General features: G+C 34.8%; 2 protein-coding genes across 3 annotated transcripts in view; both read right to left on the reverse strand.

Moving 5' to 3' along the window:
* Positions 1–15573, reverse strand: part of cpda (carboxypeptidase D, a) — a 30009-nt gene extending 14436 nt beyond the window's left edge. The window contains exons 1-6 of the mRNA XM_073817545.1: positions 14863–15573; positions 12819–13066; positions 8499–8641; positions 8228–8397; positions 1871–2265; positions 1581–1772 (exon numbers count right to left, since the gene is read on the reverse strand). Of these exons, the coding sequence (XP_073673646.1) occupies positions 1581–1772; positions 1871–2265; positions 8228–8397; positions 8499–8641; positions 12819–13066; positions 14863–15497 (1783 nt within the window). The 5' untranslated portion in view covers positions 15498–15573. The remainder of the gene's footprint in view (positions 1–1580; positions 1773–1870; positions 2266–8227; positions 8398–8498; positions 8642–12818; positions 13067–14862) is intronic.
* Positions 15574–18611: 3038 nt separating this feature from the next.
* ywhae1 (tyrosine 3-monooxygenase/tryptophan 5-monooxygenase activation protein, epsilon polypeptide 1) lies at positions 18612–23600 on the reverse strand. 2 transcript variants are annotated; one of them, XM_073817491.1, is made up of 7 exons: positions 23419–23600; positions 21580–21779; positions 21390–21496; positions 21057–21263; positions 20794–20930; positions 20267–20306; positions 18612–19695 (listed from the first exon to the last, which is right to left on the reverse strand). In XM_073817491.1, the coding sequence occupies exons 1-6, from the start codon at positions 23480–23482 to the stop codon at positions 20299–20301; spliced, it is 723 nt and encodes a 240-aa protein (XP_073673592.1). In that variant the 5' UTR covers positions 23483–23600; the 3' UTR covers positions 18612–19695; positions 20267–20298. The 2 variants fall into 2 exon arrangements, with proteins under 2 accessions (XP_073673592.1, XP_073673591.1); XM_073817490.1 differs by lacking the exon at positions 20267–20306.
* Between the last annotated feature and the right edge of the window lie 170 nt (positions 23601–23770).

The raw sequence follows: 23770 nt of genomic DNA on the forward strand, positions 1-23770 counted from the left end.
ATGCTGCTCCAATACAGACAGAATTGTTTTTATGAAATTAACAACAATAATAATAATAATAATATAATGTAATAATAAATTAATTCCTGTTAACACTGATATAAATAACAATATATTATTAATAGATAATACTGCTCTCATGCAATAATCATGTCAGAATTATAATAATAAATAACTTATTATTATTATTATTATATTTATTGTCTGTGTGGGAGCAACATTATATAAAATATTAAAGAAGTAATAATAAAAAAAAAATAATACAAAATTAATTCCTGCTAAAATTAATTTAAAATTAATAATTTATTGTTTTTGTTACATTAGTACTGATATTAATAAAATGTTGGAATTATGCTCTTGCAGTTTTAATGCCGTTCCAACACAGACAGAAAAATTAATTATTAATAATATTATTATTATTATTAATAATAATAATAATAATAATAATCTAAATTAATTAAGGTTAATATTGATATTAATAACAATATATTAACAGATAATGCTGCTCCTATGCAATAATTATGTCAGAATTATATTAATAATAATAATAATAATAATAATAATAATAATAATAATAATAATAATACATTAATTCCTGTTAATATTGATATTAAATTAATAATTTATTGTTGTTGTTATATTATTACTGATATTAATGAATTATTGTATTATTATTATTAATAAATGTTGGAATTATGCTCTTGTAGTTTTAATGCTGCTCCAACACAGACAGAAAATTTATTATTATTATTATATTATTAATAAATTAATTCCTGTTAATATTAATATTAAATGAATTATTTATTGTTGTTGTTATATCCTTACTGATATTAATAAATTATTGTATTATTATTATTAATAACAAATGTTGGAATTATGCTCTTGTAGTTTTAATGCTGCTCCAACACAGACAGAAAAATTAATTATTAACATTATTATTATTATTATTATTAATAATAATAATAATAATAATAATATAAATTAATTCATTTTAATACTGATATTAATAACAATATAATATTAACAGATAATGCTGCTCCTATGCAACAATTATGTCAGAATTATAATAATAAAGAAATAATAATAATAACAATACATTAATTTCGGTTAATATTGATATTAAATGAATAATTTATTGTTGTTGTTATATTATTACTGATATGATGAATTATTGTAGTATTATTATTATTATTATTATTAACAACTGTTGGAATTATGCTCTTGTAGTTTAATAAAATAATTTACAATTATTAATAGTAGTATTATTACTATTATTAATATGCACAATAATATGAATAATAATAATAATGTATTATTATTATTTTGTCTGTGTGAGAGCAACATTATTTATAATATTATTAAAGAAATATTAATAATAACAATAATAATTAATACATGTATTATTATATAACAAATTCCAAACATTTAATACAGTTTGAGGCTGGCTATTTCAGTCACACTTTAATATATTATAATTATATTATAATATTAATAAAAAAAATATAAGAGTGATACATTTAACAGAAAGTACATCAAAATACATAAAATGTGTATAATAAACAGTTTTTCAGAGGCCTTACCCTCCTGAGACGTTTCGTATCCATCCGGGTTCATTGAAGGCATGATGTGGATACGTGTGGAGTTGATGAGCTGGGTGATCTCAGGGTCAGTGCCATAGTTGCGGCAAAGGTACTCGATGAGGTTGAGGAGCAGTTCCCGACCAACCACCTCATTGCCGTGCATGTTACCAATATACTTAAACTCCGGTTCACCTGGTGAGGAACGACACGATTGGCTCACTTCAAAAGCCGTTTCAACTTTTAAAAGATGTAGGAACTTTACACGTGTAAATAAAGATGGAGGGAAGTACCTAACTCGTGGACACCAGGATTGTCGGAGATCTCCATGACCCACAGGGAACGTTCCTGCACGGACCTGCCGATAGAATACAGCCGTGTGATGGAGCTGTACTCAGAGCTGAACTTCTGCAGAAACAGCTCCATGTCATTGTAGTGGTGATGGCGGAAGTCCTGAGGCTGGATTGTTACCCTGGAGTCCTTCTCCTCATCTGCTGCTTCATTGACACCGGTGCTGCTGCTGCTGCTGCTGTCTGTGCTGGCGCTATTCACAGAGGTTTCAATGGGGGACTCTGAGATTGAGGGGGTGGTTGGATTCTCATCATTCTCAGCATTAAGGGTGATGTTCAAGGGTGTGGGCGGTCTTCCCTCACTCACTTCCACCCCAGCCACGGACATGGTAATGTAGCTGCATGAACACAAAGGTCAACATGAAACACACACACACATGTTGGGTTTACATGTTTTATGGGGACATTCCATAGGCGTAATGGTTTTTATACTGTACAAACCGTACTTTTATCGCTCTACACCTACCCTACACCTAAAGCTAGCCCTCACAGGAGATTGTGCATACTTTTACTTCATCAAAAAAACTCATTGTGCATGATTTATAAGCCTGTTTCCTCATGGGGACCCTGAGAAATGTCCCCACAAGGTCAAAATCTACTGGTATTCCTATCCTTGTGGGGACATTTGGTCCCCACAACGTGATGAATACCAGGTACGCGCACGCGCACGCGCACACGCACACACGCACACACACAAAACTACTAAATTCACTAAAAAGAACTGTTCATATGAGTCACTTGTTCATGAATCAGACTAGACTGGTTATACTGTACATTTTGGATTAAAAAAAAAAAGAATCAGTTCAGAAGAGTCTTTTTTGTACATCTTAATATATAAGTCATGCTATACGTTTTTGGATCACTATAAAGAACCAGTTCATTAGAGTCATTTGTTCATGAATCAGGCTAAAGTGGCTGTGGAGTATGTTTTTCAGTCACCAAAAATAAACTGTTCAAAAGAGTAATTTGAATTTCATGAATCCAACTACACTAGCTATCTTGTATGCTTTTTGATTCACTAGAAAAAGAATCAGCTCATAGGAGTCATTCATTTGTGAATCTGAACATGTTGGTCATGCTGTATCATTTTGATTAGAATTAGAATTAGAATGAGTTCACACGAGTCATTTGTTTGTGAATCTGGCTACATCAGTCATTGCTATATTTTTTCGAATCAATAAAAAGAACCAGTTCATCAGAGTCATTTGTTTATGACCATAGTGTGTTTTTCAATCGCCAAAAATATACCGTTCAAAAGAATAATTTGTTCATGAATCTAACTACACTAGTCATGCTGTATGTTTTTTGATTCACTAAAAAAAAAGAATCAGTTCATAAGAGTCATTTGTTTGTGAATCTGGCTACATTGGTCATGCTGTATGTTTATGATTCACTAAAATGAATCGGTTCATTGGAGTAATTTGCTCATGAATCAGACTATAGTGGTTGTGCAGTATGTTTTTTAATCACCAAAAAGAAGCCATTTATTTGGGAATTTGACTACATTAGTTACGCTGAACGTTTTTGATTTTTAAAGAATCCGTTCATAGGAGTTGTTTGTTTAAATCTGGCTACACTGGTGATGTTGTATATTTATGATTCACAAAAAAATCTGTTTATAAATGTCATTTTCTGGTAATGCTGTGTGTTTTTAGATTAACTAAAAAAGAATCAGTTCATAAGAGTCATTTTTTTTTATAAATCTGGCTACAGTGGTGATGTTGTGTCTATGATAAACCAAAAAGAATCGGCTCATAAGAGTAATTTGTTTCTCAACATGACAACATTGTTCAGGTGAAATGTTTTTGATTTACTAAGAAAGAAAAATCAACTCATACGACAGATTTGTTTATGAATCTGACTACATTGATCATTATGTTTTTGATTCACTAAAAAAACTAGTTCATTAGAGTCATTTGTTCATGAATCAGACTATAGTGGTTGTGCAGTATGTTTTTCAATCACCAAAAAGAAACAGTTCAAAAGAATAATTTGTTCGTGAATCTAACTACACTAGTCATGCTGTATGTTTTTGATTCACAAAAAAATAAAAAAAAGAATCAGCTCACAGGAGTCATTCATTTGTGAATCTGACTACATTGGTTATGCTGTATGTTTTGATTTACTGAAAAATAATCAGTTCATAAGAGTAATTTATTTGGGAATCTGGCTACATTGGTCATGCTAAATATTTTTGATTCACTAACAAGAACGGTTCATCAGAGTCATTTGTTCATGAATCAGACCATAGTGGTTGTGCAGTAAGTTTTTTTATTCACTAAAAAGAAACGGTGTAAAAGAATAATTTGTTCATAAATCTAACTACACTAGTCATGCTGTATGTTTTTTAATCACTAAAAAAGAATCAGCTCATAAAAGTGATTCATTTGTGAATCTGACTACATTGGTCATGCTATATATTTTTGATTTACTAAAACAGAATCAGTCCATAAGAGTCATGTATTTGTGAATCTGGTTACACTGATCACACTGTATGTTTTTTATTTACTAAAAAAGAATCAGTTCATAAGAGTCATTTATTTGTGAATACATTGGTCATGCTATACATTTTTGAATCACTAAAAAGAACTGGTTCATTAGAATCATTTGTTTATGAATCAGACAATAGTGGTATTGCAGTATGTTTTTTAATCACCAAAAACCCAGTTTAAAAAAGTAATTTGTTCATGAATCTAACTACATTAGTCATGATGTATGTTTTTTTTAATCACTAAAAAAAGAATCAGTTCATAAGAGTCATTTATTTGTGAATCTGGCTACACTGGTCATGCTATATATTTTTGATTCACTAAAAAAGAATCAGCTCATAGGAGTGATTCATTTGTGAATTTGACTACACTGGTCAGCACTAGTCATGCTGTATGTTTTTGATTCACTAAAAGAAAAGAATCAGCTTACAGGAAGTGAATCTCATTTGTGAATCTGACTACATTGGTCATGCTGTATGTTTCTGATTCACTAAAAAGTACCAGTTCATCAGTTTTTTACCGGTTTATCATTTGGTCATTAATCTAAGTACACTAGTCATGCTGTATGTTATTTATGTGATTACTTGGGAATCTGACTACATTGGTCATGCTGTATGTTTTTGGTTTACTAAAAAATAATTTGTTCATAAGAGTGATTTGTTTGTGAATCTAGCTACATTGGTCAGTGCTATATTTTTTGATTCAATAAAAAGAACCGGTTCTTGGACTTTAGCAGTTGTGCAGTATATTTTTTATTCACCAAAAAGAAACGTTTAAAAAGAGTAATTTGTTCATAAATGTAAGTACACTAGTCATGCTGTATATTTTTTGATTCACTTAAAAATCTGTTCAGAAGAGTCATTTATTTGTGAATCTAGCCACATTGGTCATGCTATACATTTTTGAATCACTAAAAAGAACTGGTTCATTAGAATCATTTGTTTATGAATCAGACAATAATGCTTTTGCAGTATGTTTTTCAATCACCAAAAAGAAACAGTTTAAAAGAGTAATTTGTTCATGAATCTAACTACACTAGTCATGCTGTATGTTTTCTGATTCACTAAAAAAGAATGAGCTCATAGGAGTCATTCATTTAGGAATCTGACTACATTGGTCATGCTGTATGTTTTGATTTACTAAAAAATAATCAGTTCATAACAGTGGTGTCAAAAGTATTCACATTCATTACTCAAGTAGAAGTATAAAAGTATTGGTTTCAAAACTACTTAAAGTAAAAAAGTAAAAGTAATGTAAGGAAAAAAAAATGCCATTAAGGACAAAAGACAGGGGCCTATTGTGCACTACCCCACCTCCCCAAAAAACATTTCTAAAGGCCATAGTGACTATGTTATATTAAAATTTTAATGTTGAAAAATTTGGGATGCACTTGGCTACCTGTTTCAGCCGCATATATGCCCAATGAAAATAAATGCATTTTATTTCAATGCAAATACATTAAAGAACCATAAATGTGTACTACTGAGCATTAACGTGTTTCACAAAGCAGGAGATATGATGACTAGTTGCTGACTATAAGTATTGTGTTATCACAACATTGTCAATCGCGTTGTCAATCGCAAGCGCTAATTTATTCAAATATCCCTCTACCAAACTACCTACTGTAGCTTCATTTGCAGAGGATGAAGAGAAAGCACCCGTTTGATAAATAAGCTAGTAGTGGAGAAATAATATCTTGTAAGAAATAATCTTTTTTGAGTAACGACCCAGACACTGGCTATATCCTTGCTGGAGTGCAGGGCTAGACTGGGGTTAAAATTTGGCCTTGGACAAATCCAGACCACAAGTTCCCCCTTGAGTTTTGTTTGGGTTATAGGGCCTTTAATTGAAGTAAATAAATGTATGAATAAAACAGAACAGAATCAAATAATGATAGATACTGAATTCAAATGCAACAAATGAATAATGCATTTTTGTCACATAGAAATGCATGGAGTAAAGCACTGATTTTGAGCTAGAATGCAGGACATTTATCTCTAATAAATTCTGTAAAAATTACTTACTTTTGTAGAACACAAAAGACATTTTGTAGAATGTAACCAAAGATATTCATTTACCCTTGATTTCTACTCTAAAGACAAAATTTTTTAATTTCTCAGAGTATCTTCTTTTATGTTCCACAGAAGAATGAATTTCATACAGGATTAAAATTACATGATGTTGTATATAATGACAATTTTTATTTTTGGGTGAACTGCCCCTTTAAGAACTTTAATATGTGTAGTAAACACCTTATTTATATAAGGCACTGATACTTATCCTTAATCAGGCTCTTACGGAATTAACATTTTTCTCCAATTAAAATGAATTACAATTTAACATTTAAAAAGAAAGAATTTTTTGCTTAAAATCCAGATATTAACTAACTAGTATATCGTCACAAGAAAACATTACAATAGTTATATGTTTTTTTTTTATAATTCATAATAATAAACTATAAAAATTTGTAATAAAAATGACAGTAATTATGTATTGGCGTTTATCACTTTACCTCATCATGCAGCTGTTTTCAGCAGCCCTACAGAACCTACAGAACCTTTAATGTTTTCATATCACACAACTGCCTAACACAACTCTGTTTTAAATCTCAATGCGTCAAGCAGCTTGCGCTGTTTATCACTTTACATCGCGGTGGAAGCGCAGCGTATCCCGCCGCTTCACCCTTTTGGGCTATTTGCAGTTTCGAATATCATTTAAAACAGCGCCTAATATGGGGGAGGTCTGCCTCGCTACGGCGATCGGCCAGGAATGTCCCGGTTCTTCCGGTTGTGGCTAGAAGGGATACGTCTACGACCGGAAACTAACAATGAAATTAATTTTTCTACCTATTAGATTGTGTTTTTTTAACGTCTACACCTACCCCAACCCTAAACTTAGCCCTTACTATAATAAAAAAACAGTATTATTGTTGTACAGTGTGATAAAAATAACGTTAGATTGATGTGCGCATGCCCAGTAGCGAATCATGTCTCCCTTCTAGTCTTTACCGGTTCTCCTCGATGGCCAGTACATCCCTGCTGGAGTGTGACGTGATTTGTGTCACGTGCAGGTGTGATGGATCGCGTACAAACCAATAGGGTGTCGGAATGGGATATGTTTATACTTCTCATCCAACCACAACCAAATCCACAAATTCATGTGGATGGCGCAATTTATCTGGATAGTTTTTTTCTTTTTTGAACGATGACATGAATGAACACAATTGAGCCAAAAAAGAGGAGTAACGAGTCTATTTTTAAAATGTAAGGAGTAGAAAGTACAGATAATTGCTTGAAAATGTAAGGAGTAGAAGTAAAAAGTCGGCTGAAAAATAATTACTCCAGTAAAGTATAGATACCCAAAATTTCTACTTAAGTAAGGTAATGAAGTATTTGTACTTCGTTACTTGACACCTCTGGTTCATAAGAATCATTTGTTTGTGAATCTGGTGATGTTGTACGTTTATGATTCACTAAAAAGAACCAGCTCATAAGAGTCATTTGTTTCTCAATATGACTACATTGGTCATGTGGTATGTTTCTGATTTTCCAAAAAAAGAAAAGCTCATAAGAGTCTTTTGTGAATATGTCTGCACTGGTCATGCTGTATGTTTTTGATTTAGCTCATAAGAGTCAGTTGTTTCTTAATATGACTACAGTGGTCATGCTTTATGTTTTTGATTTATTAAAAAAAATCAGCTCATCAGAGTCATTTGTTGGTGAATCTGACTACATTGGTTATGCTTCTACCCAGCCCTAGCCGAAATAAATATGTTTCCACAGTTTCCCTCATAAATATGTACCGTACTTACCCCGGTGCTGAGACCGTGATGTTGTAGGTGCCGGGCAGCAGCAGACGATAGTAGTCACCAAAGCGTGAAGTGTTCACATTGTGGTTAATGCCCTCAACCATTATCACAGCATCTGCGATAGGGGCATCATTTCTGGCTGCTCTGACAAAGCCATACACTCCGATATGAATCTGAACACATACACAGGAACAAAGCGGAAACTCTGAAAACTCTGCAGGACTCATTAAAAACTTTTCATGCGTGTCAATGCTTGCACATCGAGTTCTACTACCTTCTCCATGTAGGCCAGCAGGGCCTCCCGATTGTTGTCCCATTCTGTTTTGAGCTGAGATGAGGGTGGGTACTTGCAGCAACTGAGCTCCATAGTGATTTCCAAACAGCCTCCATTCAGGTAATTGAAGTCCTGCATACCCCCTGCATGGAAAGTAAGGACAAATTGTGTACCAAAGGCATGGGATGAATTGACATAGTGGGGTTGTTACGGCTTAAACTGTAAGCGTCTGCAAACAAGAAGAACATCTTAATACAAAGAGTCTTTCAAAAGGTGTGAGTTCAACAATGTTTGACCAGTTGCTCATGTTAGGACAATATAATAAATGTGGGGGTTGGTTGGAAACTCTCCTTGTAAGCTAACCTACTTTTAGACCCTTTAAAAAATAACTCTAACCCATTTCAAGATTGATTTTAGAACACAAAGAGCTGACAGATATGGGTTAGGACACGCATTGGTCATGTCTAAGATAAAACACTCTGCAATCCCACGTTTGATGGCACTCCCTTAAGCCTGTGTGTGCCGAAACTCATTAAACACTTACAGAAACCCTTCAGACAAAATGTCTTTCTGACCTCAAACCTTTGCAAGGTGGTGTACATTAAGTCTTGATGTAGCCTTATAACCATGTAAAAGAGTTCACCCAAAAATGAAAATTCTGTTATTAATTATTCACCATGTCGTTCCAAACTTGTATTACCTTCGTTCATCTTCAGAACACAAATTAAGATATTTTTGATGAAATTCAAGAGCTTTCTGACCCTGCATAGACAGCAGGGTAGTAGGTCCACAAAGGTAGTAGGGACATCAATAAAACAGTCCAGACATCAGTGGTTCAAGCTTAACTTTATAAAGCTATCAGAATACTTTTTGTGTGCAAAGAAAACAAAAATAATTTATTCAACAATTTCTTATTTTCCAAGTTAGTCTATGCAGGGTCAGAAAGCTCTTGGATTTCATCAAAAATATCTTAATTTGTGTTCTGAAGATGAACGAAGGTCCTACAAGTTTGGAACAACATGAGGGAGAGTAATTAATGACACGATTTAAATTTTTAGGTGGACTATCCCTTTAATGCAGATCAATACGATCAAATTAGCCCCACCGGACCACCTAATGCTAACTTAAGATGTCAATACGCAGTTATGCGTGTGTTCTTAAACACTTGAAAGGATCTTGATTGTGAAAGACGTGGACTTCTGCTCTTTGCAAAATTGACTTGCACAGTTGGTCAACAGAAATGCAGTAATAGGAGGTCAAAAGGCTGAGTTCATACAATGTCATTTCAAAGTAGAAAGTCAGTCCATTTTGCAATCTTGACAGCGCCTTGGGTCGCTATTTTCAGTCAAGCAAATTTAGAGGATAGACCAAAATTGCTTTTAAAGCTAATAACTGGAGAAAAAAAATGAAATTTCATACACCTTTAAGCTGTTTTTTTGCAGTCAAGAGTGAAAAGACCTTTGATAATAAGGCAACAGACTCTTGTAATTGAAAGCTTGTGAGGTCAGATGTGTCTGCCGCATGTTTCCTGTCTCGCCATAATATGTTACTCTGTATGCAACCAGTCTAGTATGTGTTTAAAGAAGGTGTCAGAATGCTAGTTCCTTTGTTTGCCAGTATACATCCTTAATAACAGTTCATATCCTGCATGTTCATATTCATATTCAGACTTTCTCAACAGTTACACAGAACACAAACATATGTGGTGGCATCCTGTTTAGTCCCAGAGAAGACATCCTGCTTTAGCACATGATCTTTGTATACGATTCCAGAAAGAAAAGTATATGATTAAATGGATTCCAAACCCGTAAGACCTTCGTTCATCTTTGGAACACAAATTCAGATTTTTTTGATGAAATCAAAAAGCTTTCTGACCCTGAATAGTACTCTCATGAAAGCACATCAAGGACTGACACAGAATAGAAGAAATTGTTGAATAAAACTGTTATTTTTGCTTTCTTTAAGTACAAAAAGTATTCTCGTAGTTTGATAAAATTAAGGTTGAACCACTGACGTCACATGGACTATCTTAACAATAACATGTCAGTTGCATTGCTCTCTATGCAGGGTCAGAAAGCTCTCGAATTTCATCAAAAATACCTTAATTTGTGTTAAGTGAAGGTCTTGGAATGACATGAGGGTGAGTAAATAATGACAGACTTTTCATTTTTTGGGTAAACCTTCTTATTAAAATGTGAAGAACGTCGTAATAAACTGAAAGAACTATCCTTTGATCTGGGCTTCTGACTTGCAGAAAGCAAATCAATGTTGCCTGGGTCCTATGTTTAAAGTGACTTAGCTCAAAGAATTACCCATGGGAACATAAGAATGACTCCCTGGATAGAGCTCAAAATTGTCATAAAATGATTGAATATTAACTTCAAATGCGCAGCTGGTGGTTTTCAGGTTTTTTGTGTTGGATACAGTCTCAGAGACAAGATTCAGGTCACTAAACAGGCTTTGAGGCTGGTAACTTTGTTTGCGTGGTACAATACCAGTTTCTAAATAGAGAAAACAACACAAATGGAACAAAACTTTAAAAGGAAGAATGGTAGAAAACTATACTCACATAACTCTTATGCAGTTTTGTCTTTGTTAACTAAAACTAAAACTAAAAAAGCACTGCTTTTGTACATTAAAACAAGGCTGAAATAAAATATTATTATTGATATAATATGTACAATTTTAGATGAAACTTTAGATTCAAATTAAATTCAACTAAAATTTGTCTTGTCAACTAACTGAAATAAAATAGAAATAAAAATCAAAAATAAAACAAAATCAACAAAAGTTGATTCACTAAAACGGAAATTAAACTAAAAATAAATGAAAGCTAAATAAAAATATTGGTAACACTTTACAATAAGGTTCCATTAGTTAATGTATATTAACTAACATGAACAAACAATGAACAATACATTTACTACAGTATTTATTAATCTTTGTTAATGCCAGTTAATTCAAATACAGTTGTACGTTCATTGTTAGTTCTGCATTAACTAATGTTAACAAACACAATTTTTGATTTTAATAATAATACAATAGTAAATGTTCAAATTAACATTAACTAAGATTAATAAATGCTGTAGAATAATGCTTAGTTCATGTTAACTAAAGTAGTTAACTAAAGTAAAATACATAGACAACTTAAGTGTTTCCGAAATATTAAATAAAAAAAAAAAATACAAAAGCTCAATAAAATGACTTAAATCAAAAATAAAATTAAATGAATAAATACTAGAAAGGCATATAATCAATACTAAAATAACACCGCTCTTATGATCCATGTATGACTCAACCTCCCTGTCAAAGATATTAGTTAAATGTTATAAGGTCAACACACATCATAAAACAAACATTTGCATGGGAATTATATGCTGAATGAAATTTAACATGTCGTATTTATTATTGGGATTAATTATGTCATAATTTCCTGCGGTTTTGAAGGTTGACACATCACATGGTGATGTTCGGTCATTAGCGCTTAACATTCAGAAGAGCTTAGGCGTTCACACAGGAGGTTCTCCTAATTGCCACAGCTTCATAAAAGCTGAGGAAATCATACCCAAATGAAATAAATGGGACTTATTCACAATAAGACTTAAGGTGCATAGTGAATCTGACCTGCAAGCTTCAAGGCACATTGTGGATCAGATTTCTGCTGTTTGACGCTGATGGTTGAGAATACGGACTTGAGAGACTGAGGTTACAAAGTGGTAAAGAAAGTAATCAGAGAACACTAGAACAGTAAGCTTACAGTCCAGGTATTGAATTACTTGAAAGACTATAGTCTTTCTAACTAGTACTGTTTGAGAACATAATAAGCATTCCTAAAAAAAAAAACCCAAAGCATTCCAGCATTCTTTAGTTTTAAATTTTCTTAAACTATAACATGGCTACTATTAATATCAATATTTGCAGTGCATGACTGCATGATGTTTGTTTATGCCACTCATCCCTCCCAATAGGAAATCTGTTTAGGAATGTTCTGAGTAAAGAAGGATGTGGGCGGAGCCAAAAAGTCGGCTCCACTCAACTGATCGCATTCTATGAAAGATAAACCCCTACTTGTGCTTTCCATGGAGCAGGAAACAAAAAAGAGAAATCATTCAAACAAGCCATTTTTCAAGACCACTGAAGTGAAGTTAATCACTCATAAAGCTACATCAAGCACATCTTCATCTCTATGGAAACAGTTTTAAGCCCTTATAAAAATTTGCATGATTGCTAGAACCTCAGCGGGTGAAATTCGGATAAACAGAACAAAGGAAAACAGGGAAGATTTAAAGAAAGGTTAAGAGATAAAATGTTACCACGTACCTGCCACGTCATACCACTTTGCTCCATTCGTGATGCCGTCCTTGAAGGTCTCACTCATGTTTTCCTCACACTTCGGCTCCCCGGTTTTCATAACGGGGTTATTCTCTGCGTAAACCCGTGCCAAGTATTTGAAGAGAGCATCGTCGGGGGATCTGCTATAGGTGCCCTCAGTAGCATGGGCCTCTGAGTCATCAAAAGGATAACTGGCCACCACGGTGCCACCATGCAGATTCCCAGAGAGCACAAATCTGCAATAGAGAATCAATGCAATTATTAACCCATCTACAGTTGAAGTCAAAAGTTTACACACACCTTGCAGGATCTTCAAAATGTGAATTATTTTACCAAAATAAGAGGGATCGTACGAAATGCTTGTTATTTTTTATTTAATACTGACCTGAATAAGATATTTCACAAGAGAAAATAATAGTTCAATTTATACAAATGACCCTGTTTAAAAGTTTACATACACTTGATTCTTAATACTGTGTTGTTACCTGAATGATCCATAGATGTTTTTTTGTTGTTGTTTGTTTAGTGATAGTTGTTCATGAGTCCCTTGTTTGTCCTGAACAGTTAAAAAAAAATCCTTCAGGTCCCACAAATGTTTTGGTTTTTCAGCATTTTTGTGTATTTGAACCCTTTCCAACAATGACTTTATGATTTTGAGATCCATCTTTTCACGCTGAGGACAACTGAGGGACTCATATGCAAGAAGGTTCAAATGCTCACTGATGCTTCAGCATAAAAATATGATGCATAAAGAACGGGGGGGGGGGGGGGGGGGGGGCAGTTGTTGAATCTGAAGTTCAGGGTAAATGTAACTTATTTTGTCTTCTGGGAACATGTAAGAATCTTCTGTAGCTTCTGAAGGGCAGTACTAAATGAAAAAAAATATGATATTACTAAATAAAAAACATATTTTGTATGATCCCTCTTGTTTTTGTAAAAACTAACATTTAGCATTTTCTGCAAGGTGTACTTCACATACATTTGATTAACATTTTATAGATATTGCACTTACAGAGATAATAATAAGACAAAAAGAAGAAAAATAAATATGGTGTAATAAATATGAATTATAAAAAAAAGGATTGCACTTTGTAAAAATTAAATTAAATTCACTACTATTATTTTAATATATTGTAGAGCTGGATTAGAAAAATTTGAAGAAAAAAATTATAATTTCCATGAATTATTCAGTTGTTGGTAATATTTATTTACTGGATTATTTTACTTATTTATTTTACATTATTTATTAATTTATTATTATTTGCATCTCTGTGAAATCTTAATCCAGTAATCGACAACTGGAAACGGTAACACTTTACAATAAGGTTCATTAGTTTATTACTTAGTTAACATGAACTACGAATTAACAATTCTTCCACAGCATTTATCAATCTTAGTTCATGGTAATTTCAACATTTACTTTTGCATTATTAAAATTAAGTTGTGTTTGTTAACATTAGTTAAAACACTGTGAATTAACATGAACTAACAATGAACGACTGTATTTTTCATTAACTAACATTAACAAAGATTAGTAAAAACTGTACTAAATGAACTGTTCATTGTCTGTTCATATTAGTTAATACATTAACTAATAGAAACTTTTTGTAAAGTGTTACTGTTAGCATTAGTTAACATCAACTAACAATGAAAAAAACTTTTAATGCATTTATTACTGTTAATTACAAAATGTATTAATTACTGAACTCAAGTTGAATTTCTAAAAGTTATTTAATGGTCCTAAACAAAAATGTACTAACAATAAATAGTTGTGTTTTATTACTAATGTTAACAAAGTTTTTAGTCAGTTTTGAGTCAGTTATTGCAGAGGGTTTTTTTATTATTTAGAAAAATCAATTATTGTAGAGATAAATTATACAAAAGTTACTATTTCCATGACTTGTACAGTCTAAACTTCCAGATTCGTGCAACCTTTGTTAGTAGCTGTGTTTTGGAACATGGTAGCTGGTTTAAAATGGTCAACAGCTGGATTTTCTGTCACAAGTTAGGTTCGGTTTATGAATGCTCTTACTTGTTTTCCAGGATCCACCTCATGACAGCGGCGACTTCAGGCATTTCTTCTCTGTTCACATGAATGTCTTCAAACTGGTCTGGAAAACTTCTGTTGAGGTCGATGTTTTTAGCATTATTCCGACCCTCCTCTTTGCCTGTACAATCCCCCTCCTTAGACTTCTCAAAACCATCAGGGTTCATGCTCGGCATGATATAAATATCAGTGCTGTCGACCAGCTCCGTGACCCGCGGTTCGTCTCCGTACTTCTCCAGCAGATACTCCACCAGGTAGACCAGAACCTGCCGGGACACGGTCTCGTCTCCGTGCATGTTGCCCACGTACTTGAATTTGGGTTTTCCTGGAACATCAGCAGTGGGGTCCTTGGTGATTCTCATCACCCAAAGCTCCCTGTTTTCAACGGATCTGCCGATGCTGGTCAGATTGGCGATGTTTGCGTATTTCTGAGCGAGACTTTTGAGAAGGTCAGTAAGTTGGTCATAATTGTAGTATTTGCTGTAAGTCTCTGGTTCCTGTTCTCTCTGCTCGTCTACAGGAACTGAGTTGATGGAGCTGATAAACACAACAAGCAGGGATAAAACCAAGAGCGAGAGTTTATGCGATGAATACAGAATGGTTCCCCTCTGTCCCGACATGTTTCCGAAGGCACCTTGACGTACACATGAAATCCTAAAATTTGTCCGCCTGGAGTCAGGTCCTTTCTTTAGCCTGACGTCGGGGTATTTTTAGTAGGAACTTCCTGCTAACGCTTTAACAAAGGGTGGAGTTTCCATGACAGCCGGAATTGTTTCAAAATAAAAGTCACGACTCTGTTTTCTGCTGTAAAATAAAATATATTTCTGTAATTAATTACTCACCCTCATGTCGTTCCAAACCTGTAAGATGTTCACTCATCTTCAGAACACAAATTAAGATATTTTTGATGAAATTCAATAGCTTTCTGACCCTGCATAGACAGCAACGCACCTGACACGATATCATTAAAATAGTTCATGTGACATCAGTGGTTCAACCTTAATTTTATGAATTAATTCATAATTAATTTTTACGAAAATAATCTTTATGTACAAAAAAATTAAAAATAACGACTTTATTCAGCAATTCTTATTTATTTACTTACGCCATTACCAAGAGTAGCACAATGCTGCACTTTGTTTACAATTAGAGAAAATGTGCATGCGTTGTGGTACTCTTGTGAATGCACGTCGAAAACTGACACGGAAGAGAGGAAATTGTTAAATAAGGTTGTTACTTTTGTTTTTATTGCACACAAAAAGTATTCTTGTAGCTTCATAATATTATAGTTAAACCACTGATGTCACATGGACTATTTTAACAATGTCCTTACTACCTTTCTGGGTCTTGAATGTGGTAGTTCCATTTAGGGTTGCCAGGTTTTTACAACAAATCCTGGCCAATTGCTACTCAAAACTAGCCTAAAAGTAGCCCAATGGCGTTTCGAGGGGGTCCCCTGGTTAAAAAAAATGCTTTCCAGGGATAAAATACATGTTTTTGGCAGGATTCCCTTGGTAAAATTAGCATGCCAGGGGATAAATATCATATTATGGGGGTCGCTTCAAGTCCAATTCCATGGGAAAACCACAGACTTGGCAACACTGGTTCCATTGCTGTCTATAGAGGGTCAAAAAGCTCTCAGATTTCCTCAAAAATATCTTAATTTGTGTCCCGAAGATGAACGAAGGTCTTACAGGTTTGGGACGGCATGAGGGTGAGTAATTAATGACAGAATTTCCATTTTTGGGTGAACTATCCCTTTATTCACTACAGCTTTTGGAAGATGGTATTTGGTTTTATTGATGGTCTGTCAAGTGCAACTAATTACCAGCTTGATATGATTGTGTAAAATACATAACTGTGGAGTTATGAGTGTAAATTAAGGGCAACAACTGTCTAACAAAGATTTTGTGCAAGGTCCCCTTTTAGACCTCCATTTTATAGCAGTGGTTTTAATTCATAATAAGTCTGAAAAATAGCAGATTGCCTGACCAGTGTTGGGTAACAGATTTCTTCTGGTACTTGTACTCTAATGTGTTTTGATTAAAATGCACTAGTAAAAAAGTAATAGATTTAAAATGCATTTATTTTATACTAAGTATAGTTCAAGTATATTAACATACACTATATTGCCAAAAGTATTCGCTCACCCCCTTCTAATGAACAGGTTTGACTACTTTAGTAATTTCCATGAGTACAAGTTTTAATGTTTAAGCATAAAATGATATTCTAGGGAATTGTGTGCTTCTAATTTTATAGCAACAGTTTGAACAGGACCCTCTTCAATTCTAACATGACAATGCCTTTGTGTATAAGGCAAGGTTCAAATCGAAATGACTGATTCAGTCAGTGTGGAAGAACTTGACTGGTCTGCATAAAGCCAAGTCCTAATCCCAGCTGAACACCTCTGGTGTGACTTTAAATGCAGACTTTGAGCCAAAAACTCATCACCAAACACCAATGACTTGTACAAACACTAAATGGACAAAAGTATTGGGACACCCCTTCTTTAAAACAGAAATAGGCACTTCTAAATCTGTGGCAACAAATACGGAAACATAATTAGTGTATTTAAAAATTGTATTTCCATCTCTGTTGCAAAAGTTTTGGATTTGTCTAAAATTACTGTACCCATACGTACAAGTCATTGGTGTTTGGTGATGGTTTTTGGCTCAAGGTCTGCATTTAAAGTCACACCAGAGGTGTTCAGCTGGGATTAGCTATAAAATTAGAAGCACACAATTCCCTAGAATATCATTATATGCTTAAACATTAAGATCTGTACTCATGGAAATTACTAAAGTAGTCAAACCGGTTCATTAGAAGGGGGTGAGCGAATACTTTTGGCAATATAGTGTATTTACTGACATACGGCTGAAGACTTACTGAAACTTTATTTGAAGTACTACTTGTGCACAATGCACATTTCTTAATATTAAGCCTAAAATATGTTTTAATGTCACTATTGATGCAGGATGTATGATCTTTAAATAATATCGTTCTTTAAATGCAAGATATTTGAAGAGTACCTAAAGTATACTTACAATAGTTCCACTTTAGCACAGTCAAATATTTAAGTATATCTTTAGGTGGACCTTAGCACTATTTCCGCACAATTGAAGTTCATTAAGTACTAAATTAGTTGTTTTAATTTAGCAGACTTTATGCATACCAGTTTAGTATACTAAAAGTACAATTGCTGGTAACTAAAATAATTACAATTCAAATTTAAACAAATTCAAATAATCTCCAGGTATCCCACTATTTTAAACCAATGAATTTAATGTTTTTAGCCAATTATATGACTTTTTCAGTCACTTCTGGTTTACTGAATAAAGACTGAATTAAAATAATAAACAATATCTTATTTTAAACAATCTTAACCCCCCCTGGTTGAGAACCATTGATATAGAGGGCCTTAGTGGCACCTAGATTCCCAGTTAAATAAATACACATCATTCTTTAAATATCATCTGCAAATATACATGTACTAATCTTCAACTGACAGATCCCTCACAAATACTAAAAGCTAGTATCCAGGACTGAGAAAACCCAATATCCGAAGGTTCAAATCCTACTTGCCAAGAGCAAATTGACTTCTTACTCCATAAAACATTATTTCTCTAACTTTGCAAGGTAAACGCTTCACTCCCAACCATTGTTTCATAAAGGAAAAGCACATACAATATAGAGATAAAGGAGAAAGGAAAACATTTTGAGTGCAGAAGAGGTGGTTAAATATTTTACTTGAGGCAGTTTTATTTAAGTTAATTGTTAATTCCATGCTGTTTCGTTGTAATACAGATTCTAGGTTTGTGGTTCCAGTCAGATATCCAGTAGTACAAACTAGTTTCAAGTTAACATAAAGTACAGAAGAAATTATATGCATTATGTAGATTCAGGGGGGGAAGAAGAAAAATAGACTATTTCATGTAGTCATGCAGGCTTAAAATCAACTTTATTAGTGCTTTTTTTTTTCTTTTTGGAGACAGCCAAATGGAGACCTGCATTTGTCTTAGTTCTAAAAGCAACAAGGCTCCTTCAGTTTTATAGAGCTGCAGCCATCCATCCATCCACCCTCCATCATCATCATCATCAGCCTATGTGAGCAATACAGTATTTTAGCACAAATTACAGTCCAGACCACTGGTAAATGTTACTACATAACTACTACTTGGTGATGTTAAGCATTTTGCTCCACATGGATATCAAGAAAATTTGCTTTGACTTTCTCTGAAAAAACTAAATTAACAAAAAGAGCACTTTGTTTAGACTTGCCCTTTTAAAGGTTTAATTGTTTTCTTTAACTGCATTTTATAATTGCACTAACACAGAAATATTACAGCTCAAACCACTAATAGTAGACATATCAGTAATAGTAATAAAAGTTAATTTCTGTAATTACATTAAGAAAAACTCAAAATATATCCAGCAACTGATAAAAATGTTGAGAAAAAGCAAATGAACAAAAAAAGGAAAAACGCTGTACCAGGACAAAAAACAAAACAAAAATACTCCAAGAAATCTTTAAGTTCTGACCATTCAAAAATCATAATTGAAGGTTGTTTCATGAGTGGTATATTTTATTTCAATTTAAGGGCTAATAAAACAGAATAATATTAAAAATCAAACAAAGGGAGAGAAAACTGGAGGCATCAAGCTGTTGAGTGCCACTCATAAGGTTGGGCTTGGTGGCTCCCTTTGTGAGTGGGGTCTGGGGAAGGGGAGGGGAAGTGGGGTGGAGTCTCATATTGGCTGTGTTGTCTCATTGGTTTTCATCCTCCACATCTTGCAGCGCCTCTTTATTCTGTTCCTCACCTGTGCACAGAGAAACAAAGCCATTGTTATCGCATCGCAATGCAGTTACGTCCCTCAACGCAATCCGCAAGTGATGTGTTGTACATCGTCGCACATCACGATCAAGTTTGCAACCCTTGCAAGATCTGTGCATTACGAGTTTGCCAAATAAAAAGCAAAAAATTTTATCAAATCAATAGTGAAGGACTAAATACATGCTGTGAGAAAAATAAAATTCACTTATGTTAAAAATAAATAGATCAAAATCTGGCTTAAGTCTAATTTGAATGCAGTGTTATCTCATGTGGTCATTTAACTTTCACACACATAATTCCCAAACCAAAGGAGGATACCCTTGAGACCTTTACTCTACCAAAACATTTCAATTTTCTACTATAGTGGTACAACACAGCCATTCCAATTGGACATTGAGGATCTGGCAGTGATCATGCAGAAACGCTTTGTTTCAGACATGCTGCACATATAGCACTCTGGTGGCTACAAAGATCGCAACACAAAGCTTACAAACGGGTGAGTGATGATGCAACTTGTGGGCAAAAGGGCAAGAGCTGGAAAAAGTGGCCGCACTTACAAATAAAGTTTGTGGGCAATTAACATTTCCCTTTAGGAATCTAAATAGTGGGGATGAAAAAGGCAAGATGGGTTAAGTTGGACGGCATGAGTTCGGACACATTACAAGATGACATGAAATGCAGTAGAGAAAGATTACACCGCTGGATTTGCACAGAAAAGCAGTGATGTGCACTAGATCAACAGAGAACAAGGTTTAACAGCTTCCTTCTGGGGTAACAATGAGCATTTTGGCCTAATATACTATATTAGTACAAAATGGATTTGAATAGTAAGCATATTTGCTTGCGTAATTCCACTTTCAATGTAGCCAGAGTCTTCTATTTTAACTCTTTTAAAGGCAGATAATAGAGATGGCTGGAAACTATGCCTCACAAGTCCTAAATCGGGACACTCTGAAACAATCGCTCTAAAAATAGCTTGGGTTTGTGGAGGAGCTTCTGAGGATGTCACCTTCATGTACCAATGGGTTTAAAAGAAATGTTTGTCAGGCTTAGCATCTGAAACGGCATTGATGATCCGTCTTACCGTCTCCCTGCATATCTGAAGTCCATAGTGTCAGGTTATCACGTAACAATTGCATGATGAGTGTCGAGTCCTTGTAGCTTTCTTCACTCAATGTGTCCAGTTCAGCAATAGCATCGTCAAATGCCGCCTTTGCCAACCTAGCATCAACATACAAATGCACCCAAACACATTAAACAAAGCTTATTATAATAAATAAACAGATACTATGTAGATTTAGTATGTCGGTTGTACTTGATGTTCAGTGATTTGAAAGACAAACAAACCTGCATGCACGGTCGGGAGAGTTGAGGATTTCATAGTAGAATACGGAGAAGTTAAGAGCCAGACCCAAGCGAATAGGGTGTGTTGGCTGAAGGTCTGTCATTGCAATATCACTAGCAGCTTTGTAAGCAACCAAACTGTTTTCTGCAGCCTCCTTCCTGTCGTTTCCTGTGGCAAACTCAGCGAGATACCTGTGGTAATCGCCCTTCCTGATGCATCAAAGGGAGAAAAGATCTGTTTAAAACATGTATAAATAAAGCCGTGACCTCATTATGTCACATAAGATTCATCCTTAGATTCACTTGAACAAAAATAAGATATCATGGGTTTCATACATTTTGTAGTAGAAGACCTTGGACTCTCCTGAATTTGCAGCTGGGATTAGGTGCTTGTCCAATACATCGAGGATGTCATTGCAGATTGATTTCAATTCAGTCTCAACCTGAATAAGAAAATTCAAAGGGTTAAAACCTCAAACGTATCATTCTAGTCATGCGAATTAATGTTAGTTAGAGCACATCTTACCGTTTGTCTATATTCCCGAATCATTTTCAATTTGTCCTCTCCACCCTTATTTTCCTCTTTCTGCTCAATACTACTGATTATCCTCCAAGACGCTCTTCTCGCCCCAATAACGTTCTTGTAGGCCACCGACAGCAGGTTTCTTTCTTCAACCGTTAGCTCAACATCCATGCCAGCCACCTTCTTCATGGAGTCAACCATTTCTGGGAAAATCGAAAAGACAAGCGTGATGGATATTTTGCTGACTGGATTTAATTACAAAAATTGCAACTAGTGAGAAAATACAGCGGGTTCCAGAAGTAAAAATCCATTCATTTTTTCCAGGTAAATGACGCCTTAAATTGGTCATTCATAGTGCATCTGTTGAAGACATCAGCCAGCATTAACACATTTTATGAATAACTGCGTTTATCAGCAGAATTTCTGGCAGAAAAACTACATTACCCATAATTCTGCAGGAGAAAGAGAAATCTCCACCAATCACCACAAGCAAAAACCAAAAGAATCTTTAGTGCCCGCCCACTCACACAAAGCACTGAATACAGCAATAGTTTCCTTTCTTCTCAAACTACTTAAATATTGGATGCATAAGCATGTTATACAATACCTTTTATAAATACAAATAAGCCAACAGCTTTAAATGAAGAGTTTTATATTACTGCATTGCTTTGAATTCTACTGTCTCTCACAGAGATTCATGAGATTGTAGTTCTTTTCCTCATCAAAGCCTGATTTGTAAATACTTTCGTGCTTTAAACCAGTTTGTAATGTTGTGATTCACCTCATAACTGGCTGGTTTGATTCATAGCTTCCTATGAAAAAAATACTTCTTGAATCAAAGTGGACGGCCACTGTTGCACTCCATGGGAGTGTGTATTATTTATGTACTCAAATAAGACACGCTAAAGATTATTAACAACCTCACATTTGTATTCACCTTGGGTAACGTTAGCCAGTATACATTCACCAAAACACTGTGCATATCCTTTGTTAATCATCATTCCAGCACACTACATACTTGCGGCATACTTTCAAGTGTTGAGTGAAAACCTTAGCTACCTAACATAGGTTAATGGGTGACTAAACTAGACAATAAATTACCAACAAGGCACAATCATAGCTGCTGGTTAAGTATATTGTTCAAATCTTGAACAAGCCAGTGAGCCTCTTCTCTACAGTCTGAAATGAAATCTCACTGCAAAGCTACAGTATCTCAGCTTACTAAGCATTACTTGCTTTGCGTTACTGTACAACGGCACCGTCTTAAAACCTAGTGAGGTACCTGCCTGGACAGTATTTTTGGGTATCACAACTCAACGCGAACGTAATACGCAAAAATGCTGTCTAAGTAGGCAGCTCAGAAGGGTTTGAGACACAGTCACGGTCTCCCGTAATGTGCTGCGGGGCTAAACGGAGAAAAGGGAGGACCTGATGCCGAAATAAGTCTTTATTGTGGTTAGCTGGGTGGATTAAGACAGATGTTAACTAATATTTGAGTCTGTCTTCGCCTACATGAGGCTTGAAGACCGCAGCCACCCCCTCCGCCATGGCTAGCAACAGCTTGCCTCACCCACTAACTCTCCGCCATTTTGTCTCCTCAATAAACGTCTCCATCTTCATATGCCATTCTGTAGTTACCCCAATATCACATCGACAGAATTAACAGACTGTACAAATAAGAGAAACAACGTTTCGAAAAAGTAAACGGAGATCGGTTTGCAATTCACAAGCTGTTCGCTTGGTTTAACCGCGAATTAAGCCAGCTAACCCGACCGTCAGTTAGCCTGCATGAGCACTCGCTTTGTAAAAATAACGTTCCCGTTACCTCGCAGTGTCTCTTACCATCGTATCTCTCCGCCTGCTCGGCCAGTTTGGCTTGGTACACCAAATCCTCCCGGTCACCCATGTTGGACAGCGCGCGGCGAGCGTGTTTTGTGAGAGATTGGGAGTAAAGGAGGAGTGTGAGTTCACCGGCAGGCCCCTACGCGAGCAACAGCTGCGGCTTGAATGGTGGAGTAAAGATGGCGTTACACCTTCATCCGGGAACTTTCACACAGAGCATCTCTACACACTCCCTCTCTCCCCATACGAATGCTGGATTTTTAACCCTCTTTATTTGAACAGAGAATGAATGCTATGTGCATTCTGCACACTTTGTGCAACCAAACATTGTGTATTAAAACGTACATTAACT

This window comes from Garra rufa, chromosome 14, assembly GCF_049309525.1.
Source record: "Garra rufa chromosome 14, GarRuf1.0, whole genome shotgun sequence".
Lineage (NCBI taxonomy): Eukaryota > Metazoa > Chordata > Actinopteri > Cypriniformes > Cyprinidae > Garra > Garra rufa.